The sequence below is a fragment of the Mustela lutreola genome, chromosome 2 (genome assembly GCF_030435805.1).
Source record: "Mustela lutreola isolate mMusLut2 chromosome 2, mMusLut2.pri, whole genome shotgun sequence".
In the NCBI taxonomy this organism is placed as follows: Eukaryota; Metazoa; Chordata; class Mammalia; order Carnivora; family Mustelidae; genus Mustela; species Mustela lutreola.
In genome coordinates this window covers 648140-675418 of record NC_081291.1, presented here as the reverse complement: position 1 = coordinate 675418, position 27279 = coordinate 648140, and the positions used below count along the sequence as shown (strand labels likewise).

The window sequence follows — 27279 nt, the reverse complement described above, 5'->3', positions numbered from 1 at the left end:
TTTCCCGACCTACATTTTGCGCGCCCCGTCCCCTTGAGGATACCCGCAGCCTCGGTCGTTCTCGGACCGAGCGCTGAGAACACCTGGCTTTCGCCAGGGCCCCCCCGCCCCCATTCTCGGGGCCTGATTCCCCCCGCTGTCCAGTGGGGTTACAACCCGCAGGGGCCGGGGACGCGGGAGCGGGCACAGGCTCCCCCTCTCCTCTGGGGAAAGGCCGAACGCGCGCCTTGCCTACTCAGGGCTGCGGGGCATCCCGGCCCAGACTCTGCTCCCCGAGATTCCAGAGTGCAGTCCCCGGTCCTTCCCACCGGGAGGAGCTGGCGTAGGGGAGGGCGGGCAGGTGCGCTCTCCAGGCAGCCCCTTTCCCGAGGGCTGAGCTCCCCTCCCCGGCCTCAGTTTACCCCGAGCCCGAAGCAAAAGTGGAGGCTGGCGTGCTTGGCCAGGGGAGCTGCTCGTGGAGGCGCAGGGCCCCGCGCTGGGCACTGGCGGGGAGGCGGCTGCAGCAGCCATCTTGCCACCCAGGACCGGCTCAAGCCGCCCTGCAGGAGGCCTCCCTCCCCCGCACCCCCTCCTCTCCCCCAGTGCGCCCTGGCAACACCCCCCTCCCCGCTCGGCCTGCTCGCTCGGTCGCCATGGGAACCGGATTCTTCAGGGCTGGGAACAGATGCGCCTTCTTTGGCCTTTTCGCTCCTGCTAGCACTGGGTGGAGGGGGACAGCTACCTCCCGGAGTTGCGACTTGTGGGCACTGAGCTCAGTCCCTGCACCGCGGTCCACAATCCTGGCACCACTCCCTGTAGAACCAGTCTCCGGGACTGCGGCAGGCCCCTCCTCTCCCCCGATGCGGCTGGCAGGGCCCCTGGGGGCTCCCGGTAGTGAGCGGACAGCCTCAGTGTCCCCGTTCCTCCCAGGGCTGCTTCCCCCTTTCTGGGCAGGGTTCCCGGCCAGCTGCTGCCTTGCTGGGCCGGCCCCACCGGCTGGGGAGGTGGTGGATAGCATACACCTCCCCCGTTTGAAACATGGGGAAGCGGAGGTCCCCGCGTTGATCTAAGCGGGGTGGGGGCTGCCTCGGGGCTCTCCTCCACCTCCCCGTGAGTCACTGCCCGGTGTGGACTCCTACTCCCACTCCCAGGGAGCTAGGAGAGGGAGGGGACAGAGGAGCTGGTCTGAGCAGGCCCTGCCCCCCACCAGGCCCCTCCTCCTAGCTTCAAAATGCAGCCCACGCCCACCATGGCCACGGCCGCCGGCACCGCTGCCACTGTCGCCCTGACCTCGAGGTGGGACAACGCCACCGGCACTCCCACCGTGAGTGAGGGGTTTGGAGTGGGGTGGCTGGGCCGGGCGGGCCCCCAGAGGCCACGCCCAGCGGTCCTGACCCCTGCTGGCCCACAGGCGGAGCCTGACCCCATCCTGGATAACTACGTGCTGCTGGTGGTGGTCATGTCGCTCTTCGTTGGTGGCACGCTAGTGGTGCTGTCCGGCGTGCTGCTCGTGTGCAGGCGCTGCTGGGAGGCCCACCCGCGCTTCAACAGGTGCGCAGCCCACCCACCCCAGCGGCCTCCCCGGGGCCCCGGCGGGCCTGGAGCTGGGGGACCGTGCGAGCGCGCACACGCGCGTGCGTGCCGACGGCAGGCGTGAATGTCAGCCCATGTGGTGTTGGGGGCCTGCTTCTGAGTGCCTGGGGAGCACGGTGTGTCTGCACCGGGGCCTGGCCCCGGGAGCCCGGGTCCCGGCAGGCGGGCCCTCCGACCCACCTTGCCGTCCCGCGGTCCCTCCCCAGAGCGACGGAGGAAGCGGAAAAGACCGCCACCACCTACCTGGACAATGGCGCTCGCCCGGCCCAAGGTGCGGCGCCCCGCCAGGCCCGCCCCCTGCCCACCTGCCCGCCCTCCCGCCCGCCCGCCCCCTCGGGCCGCCTGACCGGCTGTGTCTGTCTGTCTCCCCCACCAGACTGGGCGCAGCTCGATTCCGACTCATCTCTGTTTCCTTAGAGCCCGCGCGTAGGTGCTCGCAGGCGCGTGCTGAGCGAGTGAGTGTGTGAGCGGATGTGTGCGTGCCCGCCCCGCCCCCGCCGGGCCCCGCCCCTCGCCCCGCCCCGCCCCGCCCCGCCCCGGCCGGCCGCCCGCCCAGCGCCAGGCGCGGCCCGCCCCGGGCCCACCCTCTCGGCTCTCCTCGCAGACCCCGACTTCAGGGGGGAGGACCCTGAGGGCCAGGACGCGGAGACGGAGCGCTTCCTGTCCACCAGCTCCACCGGCCGCCGGGTGTCCTTCAACGAGGCTGCCCTGTTCGAGCAGAGCCGGAAGTCGCAGGACAAGGGCCGCAGGTAAGGGGCGGCGCGGCAGGAAGGGACCCGGTCCCTAAGGGATGTCCCGGAGCCTGATGCCCTGTGACTGCGCTCCCTGAGCGGTGGGTGCCGGGTGCAGGCCTTGCTGTCCCCCACAATTGACGGGGTGGGCCGTGGAACCAGGGACAGCAGGTGTGGGGTTGGGGGTTCAGGCTGTCCAATGGAGGGCCGAGCGTGGGGGCCGGGGGGGGGGGTGGGTTGCTGGCTGGCACGGTGACAGGCAGCCGCGCTGGGCGCAGGTACACCCTGACGGAGGGGGACTTCCACCACCTGAAGAATGCGCGCCTCACCCACCTGCACCTGCCGCCCCTCAAGATCGTCACAATCCACGAGTGCGACCTGGGCGAAACTGGCGCAGCCACCCCTCCCCACGCTGCCGCGGCCCCCAAGGCCAACCTCGCCATCTTCCAGGTGAGTGTAGGGGTGGCAGCTGGCTTGGGGCTCAGTGGACAGGACAGCGCCCCTGCTGGCGGTCCCTTTCTCTCTGGGCTGGGCCCCTCATCTTAGGACAGGGAGGGGGGCCTGGCTGGGGTGCACAGTGGGCTGTGGGTCCAGCAGTCCCCCTCACCCACCCATGCTCTTTGACCTGTTACTGCTTCCTCCCCTAGCCCCCGGGGAAGGCCCTCACCGGCCGCTCCGTGGGCCCCAGCTCCGCCCTGCCAGGTGACCCCTACAACTCAGCCGTGGGCCCTGCTGACTTCGAGATCAGCCCCTTGGCATCCAGCGACTCCGGGGAAGGCACCTGGGTGAGGGCCCCCGAGCGGCCCCTCCCCTCCCTGCCCCACTCCAGGACAGAGGTCAGCCCATGGCCTCCCCAACCCTCACTCCCCTTGCTCCTGCCTGACCCCCTGCATGAGAGGAAGAGGGGTAGGCGGCACGTAGACCACACAGCCACCCCTCACACGCACAGAGTGTCCCAGCGGCTGTAAGGTGCAGGTCAGGACCCAGCCCGAGCCAGGGTGCGAGTGCTCTCCGACGCTCACCCTTGGGGACACCTGTCTGGGGCTGGGAGGACCAGATCTGGCAGGCGCCCGGCTGAACCCCTGAGCTCAGCGTAGCTTCCAGCCGGCCACCGAGCGCCCTTTGCTGCTCCTCTGCGTTCTGGGTGGGGCGCGGTGGCCCTGTGTGCTAGAGCTGCCCACTAGAGTGCAGAGCTGGGCCCAGGCTGGAGCCAGTGTGCAGGGCAGCAAGGGGAGGGCCCTGCCTGACTGTGTTCCTCTTTTCTTCCAGTTGGATCCAGGCACCAGGAGCAGCAAGCCTGCTGGCCCAGGGCCCGCGACGGGGCACAGGGAGGCCGGGCGTGGGGAGGCAGGCCCTGGCTCTGGGGCCGGACCCGTCCTGCAGTTCTTCACCCGGCTGCGGCGCCACGCCAGCCTGGACGGGGCCAGCCCCTACTTCAAGGTCAAGAAATGGAAGCTGGACCCCAGCCAACGGGCATCCAGTCTGGACACTAGAGGTGAGCTGGGGCCCTTGGCAGAAACTGGGGCCCAGGGGGTACAGCTCCCACTGCTGCCCCAGGCAGCCTTCAAGTAGGAGGTTTCACACCCAGGGAGGGGCCAGTGCTCTCGGAGCCCAGGCACGTGCCCCATGCTGGCCAGCGGCACCTGTCTGCCCGCAGGCATCTTGCCCAAGGGTTCCCAGCTGGTTGGGTCGCACACTGGGCCCCAGTGAAGCAATGGGTTGGCAGATCGGTGACCTTCTGTAAGGCACGAGACAACAGTGGTTTTGGATCTGTCGTAAGCCTGTCTGGTCTGGCAGTGTGGAAAGAGCTGCAGACTTTTGTAAATGAGTGTAGATACGCGCCAATAAAACTTTATTTACAACAAAGCTTGCGGGCCCGTTTGGCCCCTGGGCCTGAGCATCCCCAGGCCTGAACTACCGAGACCAGCCCTTCAATCCCGCAGAGCCCAGATCATGGAGAGCCCAGGACACAGGGCTTCCTCATCCCCAGACCAAAGCAGGAGCATGTGTCTGGGGTTGGGGAGGAGGGCACCGATGTCTCTACGGACCCCTGCCCGGGGGACTCAGCCAGGACAGGACAGGCTGCGGGACTGCCTGCTGCCTGTGGGGGTGGGCCCCAGTGCCAGGACAGGTGAGGAGACGGCACAAGCCCCCGTGTTGAGGGCTGGTCCAGCTAGCACAGGGAGGGGATGGCCCACTCCACTGCCTTTGGGAGCAGAGACGGAGGCCCTGATTCCTGAGGACGATTAGAGTGGAACGTAGGTGCGCAGGTGCCCAGAACCTGTCTGCTGGCTGACTGGCCTCCGCACACCTGCGGCTTTCCCACCCAAGCTTCTCCCAGGCCCTGCAGGGGGCCCATGGGCAGAGGCAGAGCTGCAAGAGAAGGGCCCCCCCCACCCCGGCCCCCTGCCAGCCTGTCCGTCACGTCACTCTCCCACACACTCCGTTCTGCACTTTGCTTCTGGGGGGCCAGCGCGGGTCTTGGCTCGGGCCGTATGTTTTTGGCCAGAGCTGCTCTGGGGTACTGTTACCTCCTGGACAACCCGACTCACACCTGTTTGTGCCTTGGTCCCCCCCCACAGCCGCAGAGCGGGGGAACCCTCCCCTGGCCCGGGGCTGACGCGCCTTCCTCTGTACAGGCTCCCCCAAGCGGCACCAGTTCCAACGGCAGCGGGCAGCCAGCGAGAGCACAGAGCAGGAGGAGGGGGACGCCCCCCACGGGGATTTCATCCAGTACATTGCCAGCGCAGGCGCCGCTGTGGCCTTCCCGCCCCCCCGCCCCTTTCTGGCCAGCCCCACCAGCCCGTCCCCCACCCTCGGCAGGTATTTTTCAGTAGATAGAAGTGCTAGGGGTGGACCTGTGGGCCCCCGCCCCCTGCAGTACCCTCCCCCTTGCCCTGGGGAGGGCTCTCCTCACCCTGCAGACACGGGGTTCCAGGCTTCCGGTTCCACCAGCCCTCCTGGAGGCTGCCGCACCGGGGCCACCTCTCCAGCATGCATCCCAAGGGGGAAACAGGGGGAGACAGGGTAAGGGCAGAAGGGCAGGTGGGGCCCTGGACGATGGCCCCAGGGTCCCCAAGACAGGATGCCTGCCCAGTCAGGGCTGTGAGGGGGCATGTGCCTGCTTGGATGTTCCCGCTTCCCGGTGGGGTCCACGGCCTGACGGGCTCTGCTGTGGCCTGGTGCTCCTTCCCACCTGCCTGTGTTCCTGACAGCTGCATGGCCCTTTCTCAGAAACTGTGACCCCTTCTGCCAGCAGCACCCCACTACTGCCCCCGTGGATGGGAGCAGTGGGGTGGTGAGGTCCAGGACTAGAGGCTGAGTGGGGCTACCCTGATCCAGTCCATGTCCAGCCAGTCCCTTCCACACTGAGATGTTAGGAAGAAAGCAGCCCCACAGGACAATGTCCCTCTCTCCAGGTGAGAGCTGGCCACCTGTGCTACAAGCAGGTGCTTGGCTGAGACACTGTAAAAAGTGACCTGGTTGAAAAGCAGGTCCCAGGAAGACTCAGATCTACCCAGAAAATATACCCTGCAACAGGGACTGGCAACATTTTTCTAAAAATAAATTCATTTTCCGCAGAGCCTGGCCAAGCCTAGGGGGTCCCCACCCATGCCCGCCCTTCCGGACCCAGAGTCAGGGGGGCTGGGGAGAAAATGCAGGGGCGTGCACAGCCTTCTTGACCGCTGCGGCCTGGCTTGCAGGCTAGAGGCAGCCGAGGAGGTGGGCGCCGCGGGAGGAGCGAGCCCCGAGTCTCCCCCAGAGTCTAGCGGCGGCGTGGGGCCCGAGCAGCTGCAGCAGCAGGAGTCCGATGGCGAGCGGGACTCGGGGCCGGAGCAGGCGCAGACCAGCTACCGGGATATCTGGAGCCTGCGCGCCTCCCTCGAGCTGCACGCCGCGGCCACCTCGGACCACAGCAGCAGTGGCAACGACCGCGACTCGGTGCGCAGCGGCGACAGCTCGGGCTCGGGCTCTGGGACCACCGCGCCCGCCTTCCCGCCGCCCTCGCCGCCGCCCACACCGCGGTCCACGGACGGCGAGGCGGGAGGTCCGCGGAAGCTGCTTCAGATGGACAGCGGCTACGCCAGCATCGAGGGCCGCGGCGCGGGCGACGACGGGCTGCCCAGCGCGTCCGAGAAGCGCTCCTCCTTCACCAGCGCCGGCCGCACGGCCACTGTGGGCAGCAGCTTCGAGGGGGCGCTGGCGCCCACGGAGGCGCCCGCCCGGCCCCGCAGCCCCCGCGCCTGGCCCCGCCGCGCCCCGCGCCGCGACTACAGCATCGACGAGAAGACAGACGCGCTCTTCCACGAATTCCTGCGCCACGACCCGCACTTCGACGACGCGCTGCCCTGCGCCGCCCGCCACCGCGCGCGCGCGCACCCGCACCCGCACGCGCGCAAGCAGTGGCAGCAGCGCGGCCGGCAGCACAGCGACCCCGGCGCGCGCGCCGCCCCGCCCGCCCCGTCCGCGCCCCCGTTCCGCCCCGACCCCCGGCCCCCACGCGCGCCTCTGCGCCGCGGCGACAGCGTCGACTGCCCGTCCGAGGGCCGCGCGGGCGAGGACCCTGCGGCGCCCGCCATCCCGGTCATCGAGGAGGAGCCCGGCGGCGGTGGCGGCGGCGGCGGCGGCGGCGGCGGCTGCCCCGGCTCGGGCCTGTGCGTCGAGCCCCCGGGGACGCTGCTGGACAAGCTGGCGGCCGGCCTCGACGACAGACTGTTCCCGCCGCGCCTCGCCCAGCCCATCGCCGCGGCTCCCGCGCTGGCCGCCGCCGCGCCGACGTCTCCCGACCACAGCCCGGCCTAAGCCCCGCGCCCCGCACCCGCCTCGTCAGCTTCTCGGCGCCGCTCGGGGCCCGCGCCGCGGGACGCGCCTCCAGCCGCCCCCCGGTGCGCGCGCTCTCGCCCTCGGGTCACCCTCGAGCGGCCTCCGGTGCGCACGCGCACAGCCCACCCCCGGGCACGGAGCCGGGGCCCTCCGCGGCTCCTCAGCGTGCGGGCCTGGACCGGAGGGAGCGGGGCCGCTTCTCCATCGACCTTTGGCCTCGACGGCAGCCGCGGCGCGGGGCCGTCTTGCACACCGAACGCCGGGAGGCGCGCGCCGGTACCGCACCCGGGAGGGTCCGGGCGGAGGAGCCGAGTGAGGCGCATGCGCGGGGCTCCCCGAGAGGGGCCCACGGAGCCTCGAGGGGGCCGGGCCGGGCCGGGCCGCACGCGCGGGAGTCTGCCCCGGAGCCCATGCGGCGAGCTGGGACCGCTCCGTGGCGGCGCGGGAGCCGGGCGCGCTGGCCCTGGGCTGGCCGGGTGGGTGGAGGCCGCAGCCGCCCGGGCCCCGAAGCTGTTTACCTCACCGCGGCCTGTGCTCGCGACCCCCGGCGCCCCCTGAGCAATAAGCCCCGGCCCGCCCGCCGCCCCCTCGTCCCCGCGCCCGCCCCAAGCATGTGAGCGGGCCGCCCGCCGCCCCACCGCCGCACCGTCCAAAGAGCTGCCACGACTCCCGTTTGGAGACACACGAAACCCAAACGACCAAGGATTCAAGTTTCCCGAGCTTTATTTATTGCCAAAAGATGGGGCCGCCCGCGCCTGCGGCCCCCCCGCCACCCCCCGTCCCGTCCCTCGGAGCTTCCTGCCGGCTGTGCTCCATCCCGTGATGGTGTTTCTCGTGTTTGTTTTCTGGTTGATTATAAACATTTACCGCACACGCTCGCTTAGTCCGCGTTTTCTCTGGGGACCCAGGAGCACAGAGCCCTCGGAAACCGGGCCGGGTCCGGCGATCAGGGAGTTCTCCCGCTGCCCCACTGGGCACTGGCGGGCCCTGGGGCTGCATTGAGGATCCTGCTGAGCTTTGGGGAGACCGGTCACCACAGACAGGACTGATGTCCAGCACGGTTGAAGGCTGACCCCCAAGGAGGACCCAGGTCCCACCACTTGCCGGCCTGCTGGGCTGGGAGGTCCACTGAGAGGGCTCGGACTCAGACCCATTGCCTGCAGGACAGCGGTGCTGCCCAACAATTCCCACACACCCTTCACAACCACAGCTCAAATCCACCGGCTTTATTTTTTTCTTAAAAAAAAAGAAAAAAGGAAAAAGAACCAACCAAACAACAACAGGGCCGCGGCCCAGCTCCCTCGGGCTCGGGGCATGCATCTCGGCGGGCAAGCCTGTTCCTCCCGCGGCCGTGGTCTGAGCACACCACCAGCTGCGGGAGGCGCCAGCATGGAGCAGAGTGAAAGGAAGTCCGGGCGGGGCGAGAGCCAGCAGGTCTGAACATAAAGTGCACGGCAAGGGCTTCCCGCCTGGCCGCGGGCCACCACGCGTCCTCCTCCTCGGGCCAGGGGAAGGGGCCCAGCACATGGCTGCAAAGTCATCAAGAGGTCGTGTCTGCTGGCCGTGAGGGAAAGGCCAGACCCCAGACCCTGCAGTCCCCCAGCCACAGCCCTCCAAGGCCCGTGGCTTCCCAAGGGGCAGTCGGCAAGGAGGCGGTGGCCTTCCTGGGCAGCAGGCGTGGGCCAGCAGTCGGCGGGAAGACTGAGGACCTGGGCCGCGGCACCTGGCTGGGGCTCCATGAGACGGGCTGCAGACGGAACACACGGGTCACTCCTGGGCCGGCAAACAGGCTCTGCGTCCCAGGGGGCAGGCCCCACCCCGATATTAGGGCGGGGAAACTGAGGCCTGCTCATATAGGGCTGTCAGACATCCAGAGAGACCAGGAAAGGCAGTGCTGACTCCAGGGGTCACCCGGACGTTCACGCGCTGCCCAGTGGAGTTACGCACCAGCCTCCACAGAGGAAGCCGGGTTCCCAGCCCTCTGAGCTGGTTCTGATGCGGGCAGGTAAGCACCACAGGGCCACTGGGGCGGCGAGCAGCTCCCCCGGAGAGCGCACCCCGCCTGCAACCTGAGCAGCATCTCCCGCTCCCCTGGGGCACGATTTCCCACCACACACACCTTCTCGGACTGGGGCAGGCAGAGGCAGGAACGGGAAGCGGAGGGTGGCGGGGCAGCCACCAGGATCAGAGCCTGGGCCAAACCGAAGCCATCCCCACCTCCCTCCCACACACCCACCCACAGCGCCCCCTATGCCGCAGGGTGGAGTCCAGCATCGCCCGGAGCTGGCAGGACAGGCGGCCAGCCGGAGGGACCCCCTCCTGCACGCGGGAGCGGCTGCCCCAGCTCCAGCTGCCTGGCCAGGGTCCAGCTGGCCGTGGCGCGGACTGACAGAACAGGGACGGCAGACCTGGCGGCCCCAGCAGGCAGCGGCTGCAGCGGTGTCGGGCCACGAGCAGTCGTGCCTGAGCACGGTCCCCGCCCTCCCCCCACAGGCCCCTGCAGTGGCCCACCTGCGGGTGGCCGCCCTCACTGCTGCTTGCAGGCCGACAGCCGGCGGATCTTGCTGCTGGCGGAGCAGGCCTTGCGGGTGGGGTTGGAGGCAGCGCTGGCCCGGCGCTCTGCCCTGGATCTGGTGCTCAGCGGCGCCGACTCGGTGCCGTTGGCGCACAGCACTTTGGGTAGGCCCCGGCTCTGCCCGTTCTGCCCAGACTCCTCCTCTGGGACCTGTCCTAGGAGGGAGAGGGCGAGTGTGGGCTGATGGGAGCCTGAGGCGGACAACCTGTGCCCCCCGCCCTGCCCCAATCCCCAGGCCTAGGTCCTCTCCAGCCAGCCAGCCCAGGCTCCTCTACCACCTGCCCCCCTGCCCACCCAGGTCCCGCCTGCGGATCATCTCATCCAGCTAGAAAAATAAATGCCCTCAGAGTCGGCCAGCCAAGGGGGGTGCCCAGCCCTCGCTCACCTGCCTGCCCCTGTGCGAACTGGGTTTCTGCACTCAGGAGGGCCTGGCCCCGCTCACCCTCCACCCCAGCACATGGTGGAGGACCAGGGTCCCGGGGCACAGGGCCCTATGCCGGGCCCGCTCACCTGTGTGGAGGCCAGGCCTCACTGGGCCCTGTGGGGCTGAGAGGAGCTGGGCTCAGGCCAGGTGGGCAACACTCATCTTTCCCCTTGAGGCCAGCCTCAGCTCCCCATACTGGGCACGGGGCGAAGAGACCAGAGCCAGGGGCCTGCTGTGTCCCTACTCGCTACCAGGCAGCACCGGCCCTTGCTGGCGTCCGGGGGGCGGTCACAAGCCTGGAGCCGCTCGACTGCCTCGGTCCTGTGCTCTGAGGTGTGGCGGGACGAGGAGGAGGAGGGCACACAGGAGGAGGGCACACAGCCGACCTGCCAGGGCCCAGAGCTCATTCAGCGCACGTGAAAAATCAGCCTCTTGCCCGCACCCCACCCTCCGCGGACTCGGGTGGGAAGCTGCCCTCAGCCGCCTCCAGTCCACCTCTTTTTCGGCACAGAGCCCCCTCTAGGCCAAAGGTCCCCACTATCTGACTCAGCAGCTTCTGGAACTTGCCGTGAGCCACCCCTATGCACACAGGAGGCATCCTAGATCAGAGCTCGTCACTATTGACAGGTTTCTGCCAGGGAGAGGCCTTGTGTGGGGTCAAGAGCCCCGCTGCGACAGGGAAGGACCTCCGCAGGCACTGAGCCGCTCCACACAGGCCACCTGGAGCCCAGCTACGGGCACAGCCACTGTGGCTGCGGGTCGGGGCAGGGGGGTGGGTACAGGATCCGGCCTCCTGACCCTCAAAGGACTGGCGCATCGCCCACGACCACCCACCTCTGGCCCAAGGCCCGGCACCCGGCTTTCAGGGCAGGAGGCAGACCCCCACAGTGGGGACAGTCCTGGGAGACAAGGCCAAGCAGCTGAAAGCCTCTGAGGGCGACCACAGCACAGGGATGGCAGTGAGGAGGGGACGAGGCCTCAGCACAGCCACTGTGGACCCACGAGGGCTCCGAGAAAGCGTCAGCGGTCCTGGGAGAGGCTCTGCTCCTTCTAGCACGATGGACGGTCGGGCGTCGGACTCCAGCCGGAGAGCCGCTGCGGCACGAGCCCTGCCTCCCACGCACATAGTCAGGGGTCTGGCAAGGGTCTGGGCATGTGGCAGAGTGCTCGCCCCACGTTGCAGAGACAGCAGATGGCCGCCAGCGAGGGCCCCTCCCAAGGCCCTGACACGAGAGCCCCGCACCTCTGAGAGGCAGGACGGCTCTTTACCGTTCTACAGAGGACCTCTCCAAGGCCACAGACACCAAGCACGCATCACCTCCTGGGACTCTACTGTGAGTTCCTGCTGAGCCAAAGCCACTGCCACTTGGGGTCCAGCTCCAGAACGGGCATCTCACACCCCCAAGCACGCCCCCTGCTCAGGTGGGATGCCTGAACCCCGCCCCAGCTCTGCCAGGAAAATAGCTCTGGGCCCCCAGCATTACTGCCTAGTGGGGTGTCCCCAGGGGCCCCACCCACCACACAGGCGACCCCCGCACACCAGGTTTGTCTACAACAAAAATGTAACATTTGGCAAACGCGCCAGGGAAAGGCACAGGCACAGCGGGGCGGACCTTTATGACAGGAGCCTGCGAGCCCGGCCCCAGAACGCAACGGTGAACACTGGGGGAGGGGCAGCTGCCCTGGCCGCCCTCAGACACCTGGGCAGGGTCAGGGAGGGTCGGTGGCCAGGCACCCAGGCCTGGCCTCTCTGGCACCGGCTGGCACTGCGGGGGGCATCGCTACACTATGGCCTCGAGCCCTGCTGCGCCCCTGGCCTCAGCTTCCTCTCCAGAAAGGTCTGAGCACTGGCTCTTCTGCGCGCCTCGCTCCTCTCTAAGCCCTGCCTCAGACGCCTCCTCGCCACCTGGGGAAGCAAGGCGACACACATCAGGGTGGGCGGCCTGGTGCCAGGAGGGCCACTGGACCCTCTCAGGCCCGTCCGAGGGGCTGCCCCCTCTCACCACCTGGCAGGATGTGCTGTGCACTCCCCAGAACACAGGAGAACGCCCCGGGGGGGCCTCTGCCCTCCAGAATCCCCACCTGCCTCCGTGGGAGAGGGGAGGCACGGCCACACCCCCAGGGCTGTCTGTGCCCGCCGGGGACACCGGGGACGTGCGCTCTGCCACAGAGGCAGGTGCCACGGAGGCCAGGCCCTGCGGCGCGGCGGCGGCACTCACCGGGCACCGTGAAGTCCTGAGTGTAGATGATGTCATCCTCGACATCGAACAGGCCCTCGTCCCCATTGTCGTCGGCACAGCCGTGCAGGTCCTCCAGGTAGGGCACCACCGTCATGCCGCGCCAGCGGTCCTTGCCGTCCGCGCTTGGCGGGATGGGCACCGGCTCCTCGGCCGGCGCGTGCTTCTTCCGGAACCAGCTGTAGGAGCCCGTGAGTCAGGACAGCCCGGAGGCTCACCCAGCTCCCTGTGCCGCTCGTGCCCTCAGGACAGGGCACGTCAACCTCCGGGCCCACCCCTAAAATCTGTATGGGGAGGCGGGGCGGGCAGGAGACTGAGGGCCAGGAAGGCCCCTGCCCCCCAGACCCCAGCGCCCACCCGTGCTCGCCCGGAACCTCCTCGTTCGTGCCTCCACGCCGCCGACCCCACCGCCGGGCCACGCAGGCGCTCACCTGTGCTGCCTGATCTGCTGAATAGAGAACCTCCGGGCGGGCTCGTACTCCAGCATCCCTGGCGGGACAGCAGTGGACGCAGGGGTCAGCGCTGGGCACGCGACCCCCCACTCCCGCCGCCTTGGCCGCTGTGCAGACGACACCCCCGGGAGGAGGGGACGCTGGCGTGTGGGAGTGGAGCTCCAGCTCAGGGTGCTACCGGCACCTCCCACCGCGGTCCCCCATGGTCTCCACCGGCAGGGCTGACCCGGGCGTGGGCACAGACGCAGAGTCTGCGGCTGCGTGAGGACGAGAACCTGCGGCCCTAGGAGGCGGCGTGGTGGGGAGCGGCAAAGCCACAGGCAGGGCCAGTGGTCGGGAAGACAGCCAAGGGGCAGCAGGTGCTTTTCACACAGACGCCAGCGGGAAGCGGGACGGTCCTCTCCCAGGGCGGCGCAGCCTGTGCGCACACGGGCTGGCTCTCTGCCTCGCTCCCGCAAGGGCCCTGGGCCGGGGCAGGAACCACCCCTGAGCCCACCGCTTCCGCTTCCGGCGTCCCCAGAGCAGGCGGCTGGAGCTTCTCGAGCGCAGCCAGAGGAGGGGTGGGGGGCCCAGTTCTGAGAGCTCGGCACGGCACCCACGAGGAGGGCAGCCCTGTTCTCAGGCCACGGGCGGCGACTTGGAGAGCTGGGGACTCGGAACCCTGAAGGTCCGAGTGGGGCCGAAGAGGAGGTGAGACCACGGATCACAGCCCCCGTGCTCAGGGGCAGGAGAGGACCGCCACCAGACCTTAGGGCCAAGACGGTACTCTAGGAGACACTGGGAGCCACCCCACCAGTCCTGGCTATGGAAGAGCCTCCAGGGCACGCACCCGCAGCGCAAAGCTTGGGTGCCGGCAGGCTTGGGTGCAGGGGATGTGCAGACCAACAGCCCTGGCCACCTTGGCCGTAGGTCAAATGAGGCGGAGGGAAGGGAGGAGACGGCCCCGCCGGGATCTGCGCAGAGGCACCCGGACGCCCTCGGCCATCTAGACCGTCGGCCTTCCTGAGCACTGAGGAGGTAAGGGCAGTCGTGGAGCCGGCAAACAGATTCCGCTCAGGGAACACTCCACCCAGCCGGGGCCTGCCCTTGTTGCCCTCCGGGCAGTGATCCCCTAGCGCCTCGCCCTCGGCCGGAGGGCTGGGGGCCGGGGGGCTGGGGGCGGTGGAGGAGGTCAGAGGTCTGTGCTCTGGGCGCACTCGAGGACAGGGACAGCTGACGACCCTTCCACAAAGCGTGCCCGAGAACTTCCACAAACTTGACGGAAGGGAGAAGGCTGGGTCTGAGCAGCGGGAGGGCTGCACCCACCTGGCCACCTTTCGGGGTCCCAGGGGGGGAATGGGGAGCTGCCTGTGTGCCCAGGGCCGGAGTCCAGCCGCTGCTGGCCAGCAGCCCAGCTTGGGCTCTACTTCACTCGCAGCAAAACATAAAAACTAGCCTGACTCTGTTCTAGAAAACTCTCAAGTGCCTCCAGGGTCATGGCAACCTACTGTCCCGACCGTCAGCTACATGCGGTCTAGGAAGGGACGAAGGCTCCAACTGGAGGCAGCATCTCCACGAGGACAGGAACCGGGGACAAGTGGGGGCAAGGGTCTGCACGTGCCAGGCCAATCAGGCTCCAGCCCAGGGTCAGGACGCAGACGTCGCCCGCCCACCCACCCCCTCCCAAGCAACCGCATCCGGCGGCCCAACCCCGACAGACCCGGCCGTGGCCACTTGGGCACCACCCGCTGCATGGCCTGGGCTGCGCGGGAAGCCACCCAGGGACTCCGCAGCCGCGGTGGGGTGGGGGCACCTAGGGTGCTGGCTGCTATGTTCCTCTGGGGTGTGGGTCGGAAGAGGCAGGAACAAAAGGCCCAAAGCAGCTGTAAGCAGGCTCCAGCCTCAGCCACTGTCAGCTAACTGCGCCCATTCCCTGGAGGGGCTGCCGAGAGGAGACCCAGAGGCCCCCAGTGGTCAGCACAGCACCCCCAGGACCCCCATCACCCCCGGCAGCCTGCTCCCGACCCCTCCAGCCCCACTGGTGCCATCCCGGGGGCCTCACCTCTCAGCAAGTCCGAGAGCGGGGGTCCGCAGTCACCCGGGATCGTGTAGTCCCCCTTCCCAATGTTCTCGAACAACTTGTAGATGTTGTCCCCCTCAAACGGGTACAGGCCTGTCGTGATGTTATAGCTTCGCCCCCAACGGGAAGGAGAGAGGCCGGTCAGTCAGGGCTCCTCCTGCAGTGCTGGCCGGAACCCAGCCTGGCACAGGAGCCTTGAAGCTCCCTCACCCGTGGGGCCCCACACTGGGCGGCAGGAGTGTTTGGAACAGACGGTGGCGCAGGCTACACCACTCGGGATACCCACATCCACCGCGAGATACATCTTACAAGGGTGGCTCTTGTGGTATGTGAATTCTCTCTCGATCAGGACATAAAACGGGTTGCCTGGGCGGCTCAGTTGGTTACTTGCCCAACAACTGACCTCACCCTGAGGTCTCTGGGTTGAGTTCAAGCCCCGCGCTGGGCCCCGCAATGCCCAGCGTGGAGCCTACAACCAAATTAAAATAAAATGGAGCCCTGTGCTGGCCAGCAGCTGCCCTACAAGGGGTGCAGGAGGGAAGGTTCTGGGCTGCACTGGTCAGTGCTGGGCTCGGCCGGCACAGCTCTGCAGCTCACACCCCACTCAGGACGAGGGTTCCAGCGAGCCCTGCACCCCAGTCAGCTCAGGCGTGCGTGCTCAGGGCTGTGCGCGGTGGGCAGGAGAACAGAACCCGGGTGGGGGCCTCGCAGCCGGCTGGGCAGCACTGCAACCCGCTCCCAGAAACCAGCAGGAAGACGGGGACGCGCCCTTAGGGCAAGGCGGGAGGCCAGGTACGGCCCAAGGACAGCCAGTGTGTGCCCCACATCAGGACTCTGACCCTGAGGACCCCACAAGATGGGAAGGAGCCCCATCTCCTCCTACCCGCGGGGGCCCCCACTCCTGGCCCCACAGCCTCTCTGGCGCTCTGGCCACCCCAGTGTACCCGGGAATGGTATCTGGGGAATCCACTAAGAGGGGCAGGTTCTCGAAGCCTGGAGCCCAAACACGGTTCCTGAGTCCTTGGTGGGTAAAGGAAGGGCCCCGGGGCAGGGAGGCAGAGCAGGGGACCCAGGCCCCTGGGCACTTACAGAGTGACCCCAGCCGACCAGATGTCCACCTTAAACCCAGAGAAGGTGTCCAGGCCGTTGGCAATCTCCGGGGGCTGGAACGCCGGGGAGCCCTGGCTCGTCCTGCACGTGTCATCCTCAGCAAACGGGTGCAGGGCCTGCGGCAACAGCGCGGCCCTCAGCAAGCGGCCCTCGGGCCCCCGCCCCCGCGCGCCGCGGGAGGGACGCTACCTCGGCCACACCCAGGTCGGAGATCTTGAGCGTGCCGCTGGTGGTGAGCAGCAGGTTGCCTGGCTTGATGTCCTTGTGCACGATGCCCTGGCTGTGCAGGTACTCCAGGCCGTCCACCAGCTGGCAGAAGTACCTGCGGGGGGGCGGGACTCTGTAACTGGCCCCGCCCAGAGCCCCCGCCCGGCTTGGCTACTGCCGCCCCTGGGGTGCGCCTGCCAGGACCAAAGGCAGGACATTGTGGCTCGGCAGTCCCAGCAGCCGGGCCAACGGGAAGGACAGGACAGGCAGCCCGGCCAGGCGACCCCGCCCCAAGGCTGATGCAGCCCTCTGACCCGAGCCTCCCAGAGAAGGCAGAGGAGGGCTCCCCGGCCCCCAGCTGCTCCCCAAGCCAGCCAGCCTTTCTTCCTGCTCCCCACGAGCCCAAGGGCCATGCCCTGTCCTCCACAATCAGTCCGCCCTCGATGGGACCGTGTCGCCTCCCTGGAACTGCCCCCTGGGGCCAGGGACACGTGACCACGGGAGGGCCAGCTGGCCTGTGGCAGCTCCGTCCTCACTGGGGACATCTCAGGGACCGAGAGGTCTCCAAGCCCGAGGCAGCGGGCGCGCCCGGGTGGGCAGCTGGCGGAGGGGCTGCTGCCCCGCGGCTGGGCTGGGTGTGCTGCACATGGAGCTCCCAAGGCTGAGGCGGAACACACACCAGAGCATTCGTCACACGGACGACACAACACCTGTCCCGGGGCCGCCCAGGGTGGTCGGTTAATTGTCCCACTCTTGGTTGGCTGAAGTGGTGATCTCAGGGGCCTGAGACGAGCTGCTGGGAGCTGAGCCCCGCGAGAGTCCGCTGGTGTCCTCCCCTCCGCCCTCCACCCACAGACCGCGCGTTGTGTCCCCACCACCCTGCCGCGCTCTCTCTGAAAAGAAAATGAAAGAGCGTGCGGCTTGATCTGGGGCCCGGCCCCCCGGAGCCCGCGGGCAGCCCCACAGCAGGACTCACCCGTGGGCCTGGCACACGGGGAAGCGCTTCTCGGGCACGCTGTCCAGCATCTCCTGCATGCCGCACACGCAGTACTCCATCACCATATACGTGCGGCGCTAAGGAAGACACGCCGCGGAGAGCCCGCCGCGGGGAGCGCACGGCAGACGCCGCACGCAGGGCCCGGCGGGGGAAGAGGACCCCAACGCTTCCGGGGCTGCGTGAACAGAGCTAAGCCGGAGCCCCCGGGGACAGTGAGAAAGACTGCAGGGATGACAGCGCCTATCGGGCAACTCAGCCCTCCCGCTGGCCCGCCCAGGGTCACCTCGTAGAGGCCAGTGGCTGCCTCGTCTGGGCTCAGCGCCCTGGACCCACAAGGAGCCCTCCCCAGGGATTCAACAGCCTGAGGAGCTCCATCCACCCGAAGCCCAGGAGGAGGTGAGGAGACACAGCCTGCAGGACAGAAAGGAGGGGTCACCGGGCCACACAGGAAGCGGCCAAGTGTCACAGGCCAGCTGGAGAGGAGGACAAAGCCCCCACTGTGTCCCCAGCAGGGGTGGCCCTGAGAGCAAGCTGGAGGGGCGCCGTGGGCTTGACACCCCATCAGCCCGTGCCCAGCACTTCTGTGGGAAGACACCTGCCCCCCACTGAGACCTAGGGCCCCCACAGGCCTGCTCCCTAGACCTGGAGCTGCCCAGAGCCTCACCCCCCTGAAGAGATGAGGCCCATCCCCAGAAGGGAAAGGGCAGAGGCGGAGGACACCCGCACAGAAGCACTGCTGCAGGATGACACCCCGAGTTCTACCCGCACCAGAGGGGCCCTGGATGCCAGAGGCAAGGAGAGCCCCCCAAGCTCGAAGCCACCCAGACCCGGCACTCCCACTCCCGGGCACAGGGTAACGGGAGGGCCCAGCAGCCACACAAGTAAGGGAGGTCTGAGACACTGTGGGGCCCCGGCAGATGACCCGAGGGCTTTACGGTTCACGCCCTGTGGCACCAGCTGCTGCTGCCTTCCGGGCCCCCAGCCGGAGTCACAAAGGGGCGGCTTCAGGGTCTGGAAGACGGTGCTTGAGGCCCACCCCTGCCCCCCCAGCACAGCGGCCACAAGGATATATTTTTTGCTTCTCTTCGTTGTATAGCACGTCCACCAGCTGGATGACGTTTTTGTGCCGTAATCTCCTCAGAAGTTGGATTTCCCTAAAGACAAAAACAGGCATGAGCAGGCCCACCAGTGAGCAGGGCTGGTGCCTCGTGTGTCCGGATCGGCCCACGCCCTCTGCGTGGGAGGAAGAGCGAGCCTGCCGTCCGGGTGCCGTGCAGAGGACACACCGGGCTCCGATGCGCATGGGAGCCGGGAGGGCCAGCAGAGCTCTCCTGCTTCCCCTCCGACCGCGCAGTCCGTCCCGCGGCAGCAACAGGGGCTCCCCCGAGTCTGCTTCAACAGGGACAACCCCATCCGGAAGCTTTCTGAACATTTTAACGGAACAGTCCTCCCGCATGAGGGACCACAGGGCGCAGCACAGGGACGGCAGGTCAAGTGCGGAGTGGGCACCTTCTATGTGCCACGGCCGCGGCTCAGCTCCCCAGGCCACCCAGCATCCCGTCCGTGCCTCCCCGGAGGAACAAAGCCCCAGGCACCGCGCCACGGCTGGACCAGCTCCATGAGGACCCCCTTCCCCTCTCTGGCGCCCCACAGCCCTGCAGGAAGGATGGAAACCCTTCTCCCGAGAGCCCCGGAGACCTCTGCTGCTCCAGTCCTGGCATGGGGAGAAAGCAGCTGCACCGGCCCCGCCAGGAAGGATACCAAGGCACAGCCATCCGCCTGGCGCCAGCCTTGCCCACAGGCCCGTGCCAGCGCCGGCTGCTCTGCAGATGGTGCTTCACCTGTCCGGGCTCTGGGCAGGCGCTGGGGGAAGGTACGGCCAGGCGACCAGCCGAGTCAGCAATCCCATGCAGGTGTGCCCGTGGTAACCGGAGCACGTCCCCGCGGAAAGCCCTATGAGCACGCTCGAGGCAACACGAGCCACAGGGACCCGACGCGGGAACAGCCCCAGGGCTCAGCACCAGGTGGACAGACCAACAGTGTGTCCACCACGCACAGGAACGTCCTTCTGGCACGAGCAGGGCGAGGCCCCCATGCACTGCCCCGGGACGGCCCCGAGCCCACAATGCGCAGGGAGGGAACCAGACGCAGGAGACCACACGGGGTGTGAGTCCACGCGTGCGACACGTCCCAACCAGGCTCCTCCACGGACAGGAAGGGGGCTCGTGGGGGCCGGGGGTTGGGGGCAGGAGTGGGGAGTGACCGCTGATGGGGAAAGGGTTGCCTTTGGGGAGCTGGCATATTCTGGAAAACGATAAAGGGGACCCCTGGGAATACACTAAGTGCCACCAAACTGTAGGACTGGGAACGCCATCTGGACGAAGTTCTTTGAAAAGTCCTCACCTGGCCGCCCTAGCGAGGACCTAAGAATAGCTCCTCAGAGACTCGGTGCCATCCGGCCCGCTGTCCAGGCTCAGGGAGAAGGCCGCCTCTTCCAGGAGGCCCTTGCTCACAGCCTCCCCCGCCCAGTGCATGAATCCTGTGCCCCGCACCCCGGGTGCAGGCCCTCTGTAGGGCCCTGGAGCCCGCAAACACCCGGCAGCCACCGCCACAGAGCCGCAAGGGCCCCAGAAAGGGCATCCGTGCACGGCACCCACCCCAGACGGGAGACCCCAGGCCCAGAGCCCAGGAGGCCATCAACTCGCAGAACGCAGCACAGCCTGGCGGCCACTTTCCCCCAGACTCGCCCCCAGACTCGCCAACAGAAGCCTGTGCCCACCCCCACCAGAGCGTTCCCGGTGAGACAAGAGTTCTACCCTTGTTTTCCTGGGTTCTTAGACGGCGTCCTAGCCATCGGGCTCCTGAGGTCCTGGGACACTGCACGCGCTTCACGACACACGGTGAGTGGGGGCGACTCACAGACGCTGGGCTCGCCCTGGTTTGTACCCTCTGACCCCAGGGATTTACTCTTGTGTCCAGCGTGAGCAGAGACCAGACTCAATCTTTTTCCCAAATAATTAATGCAGGGTTTGTCCCCCTTGGCCCTGCTGACATTCTGGGCAGGTCAGTCTCTGCGGGAGTGTCCAGGCACTGTGGGGGGGGGGTGGTCAGCAGTATGCCTGGCCCCCACCCCCTCGGCGGCAGGAGCACCCCAGTCCTGCTAACCACAGACGAACCCAGACCCACCCGCTGTCCTCAGGAGCAGGACCACGTCAGGTAAAGCTCTGCTGTAAGGGACCCAGAAGGTCCGTGATGGCCTGGCGCCGACCCTCGAACCCCAGAGCCAGTGCAGGGGGTCCCTGGAAGCCAGGCCCCACCTTCCTCCCCCGCCCCTCCCCACCCGGCCCTGACTCTGGTGCCCTGCACCCGGGGCTCAGACGCTCCGTTTCCATCTGACCAATGCGAGGTGGCAGCGACACCCACTTCTGCGACATGGTGTCCCGTCAGCCCCCCTGGCCTGCGGGCTTCAGGGCCACCGCCACGTGCACCTGGCGCACACGCAGAGCAGCTCCTCTCAGAGGCCACCGTCCGGCCCCTGCCGTCCACCCAGGCAGACCGACACCCCCTGAACCACCTGGTCAGCGGCCAGGCCTGGAGGCAGCTGCAGGGGCGCCTGTCTAGGGTCTGCAGCCAGAGTGGAGGCAGCAGAGGCCCGGGAGCGACACCGCCCCAGACGAGAGGGGCATCCATGAAGGACGCAAGCGAGTTAGCAAGCCCTGCGGGGCCAGTGTGGACGGAGGGGTCGGCCACGGAGACAGGCCCCAGCTCCTCCAAGCTCCAGCTTCCTGGGCCTGCACACGGGGCTGGGAACCATCAGGGCGGACCCGGCGCCGGAATGACATTCCCCGGCACACTGGGGCGGCTCCCGTCAGCGGATGCAGCCCGGGGAGCCAGGGGCTTCCTCGAGCCGTCCACACCGGCCTCCCCCGTGCGGAGACTCCCTCAGGACCCTTCTCTCCATCCAAAGAGGTCCCCGCGGGTGCGTACGACACAGACTAAACCCATGAGCTGACGGCGCCGGCCGGCTGCATCTGCAGCGCAGGACGGCCCGTCAGCGAGCTGAGCTCAGGCCCTGCTGGTGCGGCGCGTCCTTGAAACATAAGTAACATAAAAATCACAAAAATAAAACTAAAAACACCTGTGCTGGGACAGGGAGGCCTTTCCTCTATGCAGCCGAGCAGCAGCCACCTGTGGGGACAGGTGCCGAGGAAGCGGGGCCGGAGAGTCTGCCGCTGAGCGCTGAGTCCCCACGGCCTCCGGTGGGCCTCCGGTGACTGCGCCGGGGAGAGGCCGCCCCCTCCCAGGCAGAGGCCACCCCCTCCGCCCCCGGCTCCGCACTCTGCTCTGGCTCCAGCCAGCCCAGACCGCGCCGCCCCCCCCCCCAGCCCACGGGGGAACCACCGCCGAATCAGCGTCCCTCTTCTGGGACAAGCTCACGTCACACACTCCACGCAGCAGAGGGCAGCGCCCTCTCTTCTGCGAGGAAACCGCTCTCCACTCCTGCTCCGACGCCCGTAAAGCGCGCTCTTCGTGGTAACGGAAAAGGCCGGGCTGGCCCACCACGGGGGCTGCCCCGCGTGCCGGCTCACTGGGATCACGCCAGCCCCCTTCGCCAGGCCGGGAGCGAGTGGACACGACGGCCGACCCCACAGGAGGGGCCGTGGGAGCCACAGAGCTTCCCCAGAGACCCCGCGGGAAGGGGTGCGCCCCGCCACGCAGCCAGCCGCCTCCGGGCGCACTGAGGGCCAGCGCCTCTATTCCCAGCGTCCCCTACAAGTGAGCAGCTTGTAGCGGGCAGCTCGGCCAGGGTGAAGTGAGGCACAGGAGGCGGTGCCTCCCGCCACGCCCCCCCAACCCCGGGCTCCGCACTGTGCTCACTAGCCCCCCCCACCCCGCCCCCGCTGCCGCCCAGAACCTTCCCTGGGGTTGCTGCCGGACCCAAGTGGGCTGCTTATCAGTTCACTGTTGATGAAGCAGAAGAAAAACCGAATGAGGCTCACGAAGCCGCGCAAACTTGGAGAAACACCACGTAGCTGCCTCCAAGGCCAGCCCCGGACAGAACACACAGGGGGACAGGCCCACGGCCACTGCCTTGAGAAGCATCAGCTCCACACAGCCCAGAATGAGACGGAGCCGCCCGGCGAACCCCCGTCACTCCCCTCCGCACAGAGACGGGCCAGAGACCAATGGCCCTGCCAGAGGGACACTGAGCAAGACCCCCCTCACCTCCCAGCCCCTCTGCTGATGCTTCTAGAAATATGACCAGAGACCCCAGAGGTCCAGGGAGGAGTCGAAAGCAAGGGAAATTGCTAGAAGCAGAGCTCAATGTGGACACGTGCCCGCACGTCTCCAGCAGCACAAACCATAAAAGGCATCAAGTGGAATCAGCGCAAAGACCCGTGGGGCTGGACGGACAACAGGACGCGTCCCCACACACGGGAGTGTCCCCGGCCCCAGCAGGAGTGAGGAGCCCCCATGCGCGGCCCCAGGGACGGACCGAGCCCACGACGCCCAGGCAGACACAGGAGGCCCCACCAGGTGTGAGTCCACGCAGTGACACGCCCAGACCAGGCTCCTCCGAGGCCCGGAAGGACCTTGCAGGGGCCGGGGAGGGCGAGACGGCTGACGGGCCGGGGCTGCCTGCTGGGGACCTGAAGCAGAGTCGAGTCTCACAGCCGGGTGCGCGGCACTGACATGTGCCTCAACGCTGAGAGTCTGGGTACGCGGGTCACGTACTGGCGAGGCTGTCGCAAGCATAAACCAGAGCTCGGCCACGTGGCGGCTCTGGGATAAAGGGCAGCTTTGGCAGCGTTCCACACACTCCCAGGACTGGCAAACGTCCCTACGGCCCCCAGAGCCCAGGGTGGCCGGGGGCCTCCCGCATTTCAGAATCAAGACCCCCCGCCCCGAAAGACCAGACATCAAGGAGGCCGCCAGGACCTTCACGGTGGGTGAGCGGCCTGGCCCCCCTGCGGCCACCTCTGGCGGCTGGCCAGCCAGCCCGGGCTCACAGTGGAACCCTTCCCGATACGGGGCGGGGGAGGGACACATGCCCACTTGGGACAAGAACAAGAGCCAATAAAGCCCAGAGCTCTGAGCGGGGACACACTAAAATTCCACCCACTCACTCCACAGACCCACTCTGCCACTCACCACAAGACAGTCCTGGCCTCACCGAGGCCCCCGCCCGGCCACTGGCATCTGCTCAGAGCTGCCGCCCATCTGCCAGGGACTGGGAGGGCCTGGTGCTCCTGGGGGTCACTCGAGATGCAGAAGCCGCTGGACGAGACCGGCTGGGAAGGCTCAAGGGACCAGCAAGCAGTCTGGACGCAGTTTCTCAAACATGTACACGCTCCCCCTGACCCAAATCTCCACGTGTGGGGACATGCCCTTCAAACACCCTTGCTCTTCTTACGGGACTGTGACATAACGTAACCCACCTCCAGCGCAGAACCACCAGCACAGGGTAGGTCAGAGCTGGCCACAGAGCCCTGCCACCGCCAAGGCCACCAGGACGCCTGACCTCAAAAAAGCAGCCTGGCTCAGGCAGAAGGACAGGGCTCCAAGGACCGTGGCCTGATGGCCAACGGTGATGGCCCCTGTGCCCATTCCACAGGCAGCAGCAAGCGATTTCTATCCCCCAAAGAGTCGATGGAAGATAAAGCCCCAGAGAGCGTCCCGGGATGCAGGGCACTCTGCAGAGCGAGCCGCGGCATCACGGCGTCGAGGGTCCGGCCTGCACTTGCGGCCCAAAGCCACCGGCCCGCACAGCCGAAGCCACCGCCACCTGCCCCCCGACTGGCCCCAGCCCGGGTGCCTCTCCTGGCATGAAAGCCCGCCGGCAGGACCCACAGCCCCGGGTCGCTCGCTGCCCCCAGGGAGAGGGAGACCCCACTCACGTCCTCTTCCCGACATTCACGGGACCGGCGCCCGGGGTCCTACGGCCTCCCAGAAAAACAGGGACGAGCAATCTTCTAGAAACAACAAAGGATAAAAATGTAATAATAAAAATGATAAGGAAGGGCGCCTGGGTGGCTCAGTGGGTTGAGCCTCTGCCTTCAGTTCAAGTCATGGTCCCAGGGTCCTGGGATCGAGCCCCGCATCGGGCTCTCTGCTCCTCTCTCTGCCTGCCTCTGCCTGCTTGCGATCTCTGTCAAATCGATAAATAAAATCTTTTAATTAAAAAAAAAATAGGGATATATGAAAAGTGCTTGGACAGATCTACAAAACCACCAAAGAAGACCGGAGGAAACCTGGCAAGATGGGTCAGTTTGGAGATCACGAATGATTCTTTTCTTTTTCACTTGAAGCTTTCTGAAACCTTTCTGCTTTGTAATGAGAACCTACTAGTTTCAAGAGCCGCGAGGGCAGAGGGAGCTAGCACAGGCCCTCGCAGTCCCCGAGAGGAAACCACCCCGAGGGGGATGCCCCGCGCAGCCCCCACTCTGGTCAGACATCACTCTTGACGAAAAAGGCTTCTGATCCAAGTCGGGACACCTGACACTTGTCTGGAAGGTTCCGGACACTTCAGTTGGAGAAAAGCTACTGGAGTTTATTAAGCCTCTCGGAGACAAAAGAGCCCTTTCTCCGTGCAGTCGGCTGGCAGCAAGGCTGTCCCGGGAGCCCAGACCTCTCCTTGCAAGGACACCCCTTTCTTTCCTATGAAAGCCGGGCCCTGAGCTGATGAAACGGGCCCAACGCCCTGCGGCAGGGACACCTTATGCTCACGGCCAAGCCAGCCGGGGAACCCCCACTCTGCCTCCCGGGCCTCCGTTTCCCCTCAGGGCTTTCCGACGCGCACTGCAGGACTGAGATCCTTACTGCACACCCAGAGTCTCCACAAGCTCCTGGGGCCCTGGCTGAGTGCTCGGGAAGGCCGAGACTGGGACACCAGTGCTCTCCAACCCTCCGGCCGGCGTCTGGGCATGTGCGTCTCCCATGGAGCACAAGAGAATTCCTGGGGGTGGCAACCGGTCCCCTAACTTGACCTTGTCAAACACACACCTCGTCCCACAACGAGTGCCCTCGCAGGAGGCACCTGCCCACCCCGACAGCACCTGCCCCCTACAGCAGGGGTCCAGAGAGATCCGCGACCCACTCCACTCTGCGGCTACCCAGTGCCCCAGGACAGCCAGCAAGGTGGGCTTGTGTGCCTCTGAGTGCACATCAGTTGGTCTGGAACCCAGCCCGAGCCCTTGAACGGGACTCAGGGACTCTGGGAACCTCAGGGTGCTGCTCCCGAGGCTGGGGCCTGGGGCCCAGAGCAGCACAGAGCAACGCGGCCAGCCAGACCGCCTGCACACACGCACCACCTCCGACCAGCAGAGTTCAACCACGCCGAGGAGACGAGCAGCCTGCTGCCCGGGCATCATCAGGAAGGGGGCCTGAGAGGGAACAGGAGGACAAAGATGGAACCGGAGCCCAGGAGAGGGCTGTTTCCGGAGGCAGGACTCAGGAAGCCAGGACACAGGTGCTCACAGCCCCCCCAACCCACAGCCCCCAGAAGCTTCTGACTTCGAAGCCAGCAGCTGCGGGGGGCGTAGATCTCTGATTCGGGGGGGTGAGTACATCGGTACTGCCCAGTACCACCTCTCAGGTAAGAGATGGGCCCTAGGGGACAGGGCCATCCCTGCTTCGCGTCCACAGGCTGGGGCACGAAAACCGTCAAGAGGCCTCAACATACCGCCCACCCGCCTTTGGACCGCACCGGCAGACGACGGCTCGGACCGGCTCGGCACCAACACCGGAGCGGGCCCAGCTTCGGTTCTCTCCGTCCACCGCGTCGCCACGCCCAGACCCAGGCCGGCCCAGAGCAAGTGAACGGAGCTGAGCGGACGCGGGAGTGCAGGCTGGGCAGGAAGGAGGGGTGAAAGCGGACAGGGGGCGGCACTTTCCAGGAGGGGGCTGCAGGGAGGGCCGGCAGCAGGACGGCCAAGGTCGTCCGTGCCTCGGTCCTGCCTCAGTCCTGCCGCCCGCCGCCTGGCCCGCCCGCCGCCTGGCCGGCCCGCAGCCTGGCCCGTGAGATAAACCCCTTCTTGGAAACTGGAGGCTGGCAGGAGGGTGAGCCCAGGCAGGGCGGGGTCCCAGTGGGTGGCAGCCACAAGCAGGGGCGCCCCCTCCGGAAAGCAGCGCGAGTGACAGAGACGGGGCTGCTGTCCGCGGGGCTGGAAGACTCCTGCAGGCAGACGCCCACACCTGTGCGGTGCCTCGGAGCTGGCCCGCGCCTCAAGTTCGGGTAGAAAGTTGGCCAGGGCACAAGCTGATCCCTCTCCCGGGGGGACCAGCCACCTGGGCCTGCAGCCATGGCTGTGTCCAGTGTCACATCCCAAGTGAGCGAGAGAAGGCAAGGTTACCTCCTGCTGACCGATAGGCCAGTGCAAACAATTATTTTTGGCAGCCGCAGGGCTCCCCTCCAACAGGGTAAACAAATCGCATTTCGCCGGCCCTGGCCCTGGTAACAGCTGCCCGCTGCGCGGAAAGCCTGCTGGTGGCGGCCCCGGCTGTTCAGGAACACAGATTCCCGGGGCCAAAGGCACACGGGCTGGTTCCACTGGGCACAGCGGCGGGGGAGAAGGGGGATGGGGGATGGGGCACACCCCCCAACTGAAGGAAGGGGACTCCCAGCCGGCCGCAGCCAGGCGCCCGCCTCCCTCGGAGTCCTTCAGCATTTCCGACAACACTTGCCCCGGCGAGCACCACCCGGCAGGGGCTGGTCACCTCCAGGCTCCACGGGAAGGGGAAGGAAGGGGGGAGGAGGAAGAGGAACGCCCTGCGGCCGCCGGACCGGACACCCGCGCTTACTTCTTGACGTTGGCCTCGCCGTTGGGGATCCTCCGCAACTTCTTCTTCTTGAGGATCTTGACGGCCCTCCGGCACAGCGTCTCCGAGTCCAGCACCTCCTTCACCTTGCCGTACGACCCCTCTCCCAGGAGGTCTCCCATCAAGTACTTGCCGATGAGCTTGGCCCGCTTGCGCCGCGGCTGGTAGATGACCTCCGTGGAGTCGATGCGGTGAATGAACGTGTCCATGCCCACGGACATCAGCTCCCCCTCCGTGAACATGCCCAGCGGCTGCGGGTCGGCCACTTCCAT

The 27279-nt window shown here is 67.3% G+C and overlaps 2 protein-coding genes across 11 annotated transcripts in view; one reads left to right on the top strand and one right to left on the bottom strand.

Annotated features, from left to right (window-relative positions):
- Window positions 1-8000, top strand: part of CBARP (CACN subunit beta associated regulatory protein) — a 9838-nt gene extending 1838 nt beyond the window's left edge. The window contains exons 1-9 of one of the 8 annotated variants that reach the window (XM_059159206.1): window positions 965-1303; window positions 1391-1530; window positions 1779-1843; window positions 2177-2321; window positions 2582-2753; window positions 2951-3088; window positions 3573-3798; window positions 4943-5126; window positions 6008-8000. In XM_059159206.1, coding sequence (XP_059015189.1) covers window positions 1211-1303; window positions 1391-1530; window positions 1779-1843; window positions 2177-2321; window positions 2582-2753; window positions 2951-3088; window positions 3573-3798; window positions 4943-5126; window positions 6008-7106 — 2262 coding nt within the window. In that variant the 5' untranslated portion in view covers window positions 965-1210 and the 3' untranslated portion in view covers window positions 7107-8000. Of the gene's footprint in view, window positions 1-964; window positions 1531-1778; window positions 1844-2176; window positions 2322-2581; window positions 2754-2950; window positions 3140-3572; window positions 3799-4942; window positions 5127-6007 lie in introns of those variants that run through there. The other 7 variants (XM_059159203.1, XM_059159201.1, XM_059159207.1 and 4 more) reach the window with 7 other exon arrangements.
- On the bottom strand, window positions 7833-27279 carry STK11 (serine/threonine kinase 11). Of its 3 annotated transcripts, none has more exons than XM_059159209.1 (10): window positions 26990-27279; window positions 18259-18342; window positions 17168-17257; window positions 16174-16306; window positions 15964-16100; window positions 14857-14984; window positions 12795-12852; window positions 12346-12542; window positions 9639-9852; window positions 7833-8874 (listed from the first exon to the last, which is right to left on the bottom strand). In XM_059159209.1, the coding sequence occupies exons 1-10, from the start codon at window positions 27277-27279 to the stop codon at window positions 7854-7856; spliced, it is 2352 nt and encodes a 783-aa protein (XP_059015192.1). In that variant the 3' UTR covers window positions 7833-7853. The 3 variants fall into 3 exon arrangements, with proteins under 3 accessions (XP_059015192.1, XP_059015193.1, XP_059015194.1); XM_059159210.1 differs by having other exon boundaries at window positions 8735-8874; window positions 9639-9857; XM_059159211.1 differs by lacking the exons at window positions 7833-8874; window positions 9639-9852 and adding an exon at window positions 11741-12032.

Coding starts and splice junctions, on each gene's coding strand:
- STK11 (XM_059159209.1), bottom strand. CDS start 27,279: ATGGAAGTGGCCGACCCGCAGCCGCTGGGCATGTTCACGGAGGGGGAG. Junction 12,853..14,856: donor GCTCTCGGACTTGCTGAGAG/GTGAGGCCCCCG, acceptor CTGTCCCGCCAG/GGATGCTGGAGTACGAGCCC. Junction 9,853..12,345: donor TCAGGACTTCACGGTGCCCG/GTGAGTGCCGCC, acceptor CTCCTAGGACAG/GTCCCAGAGGAGGAGTCTGG.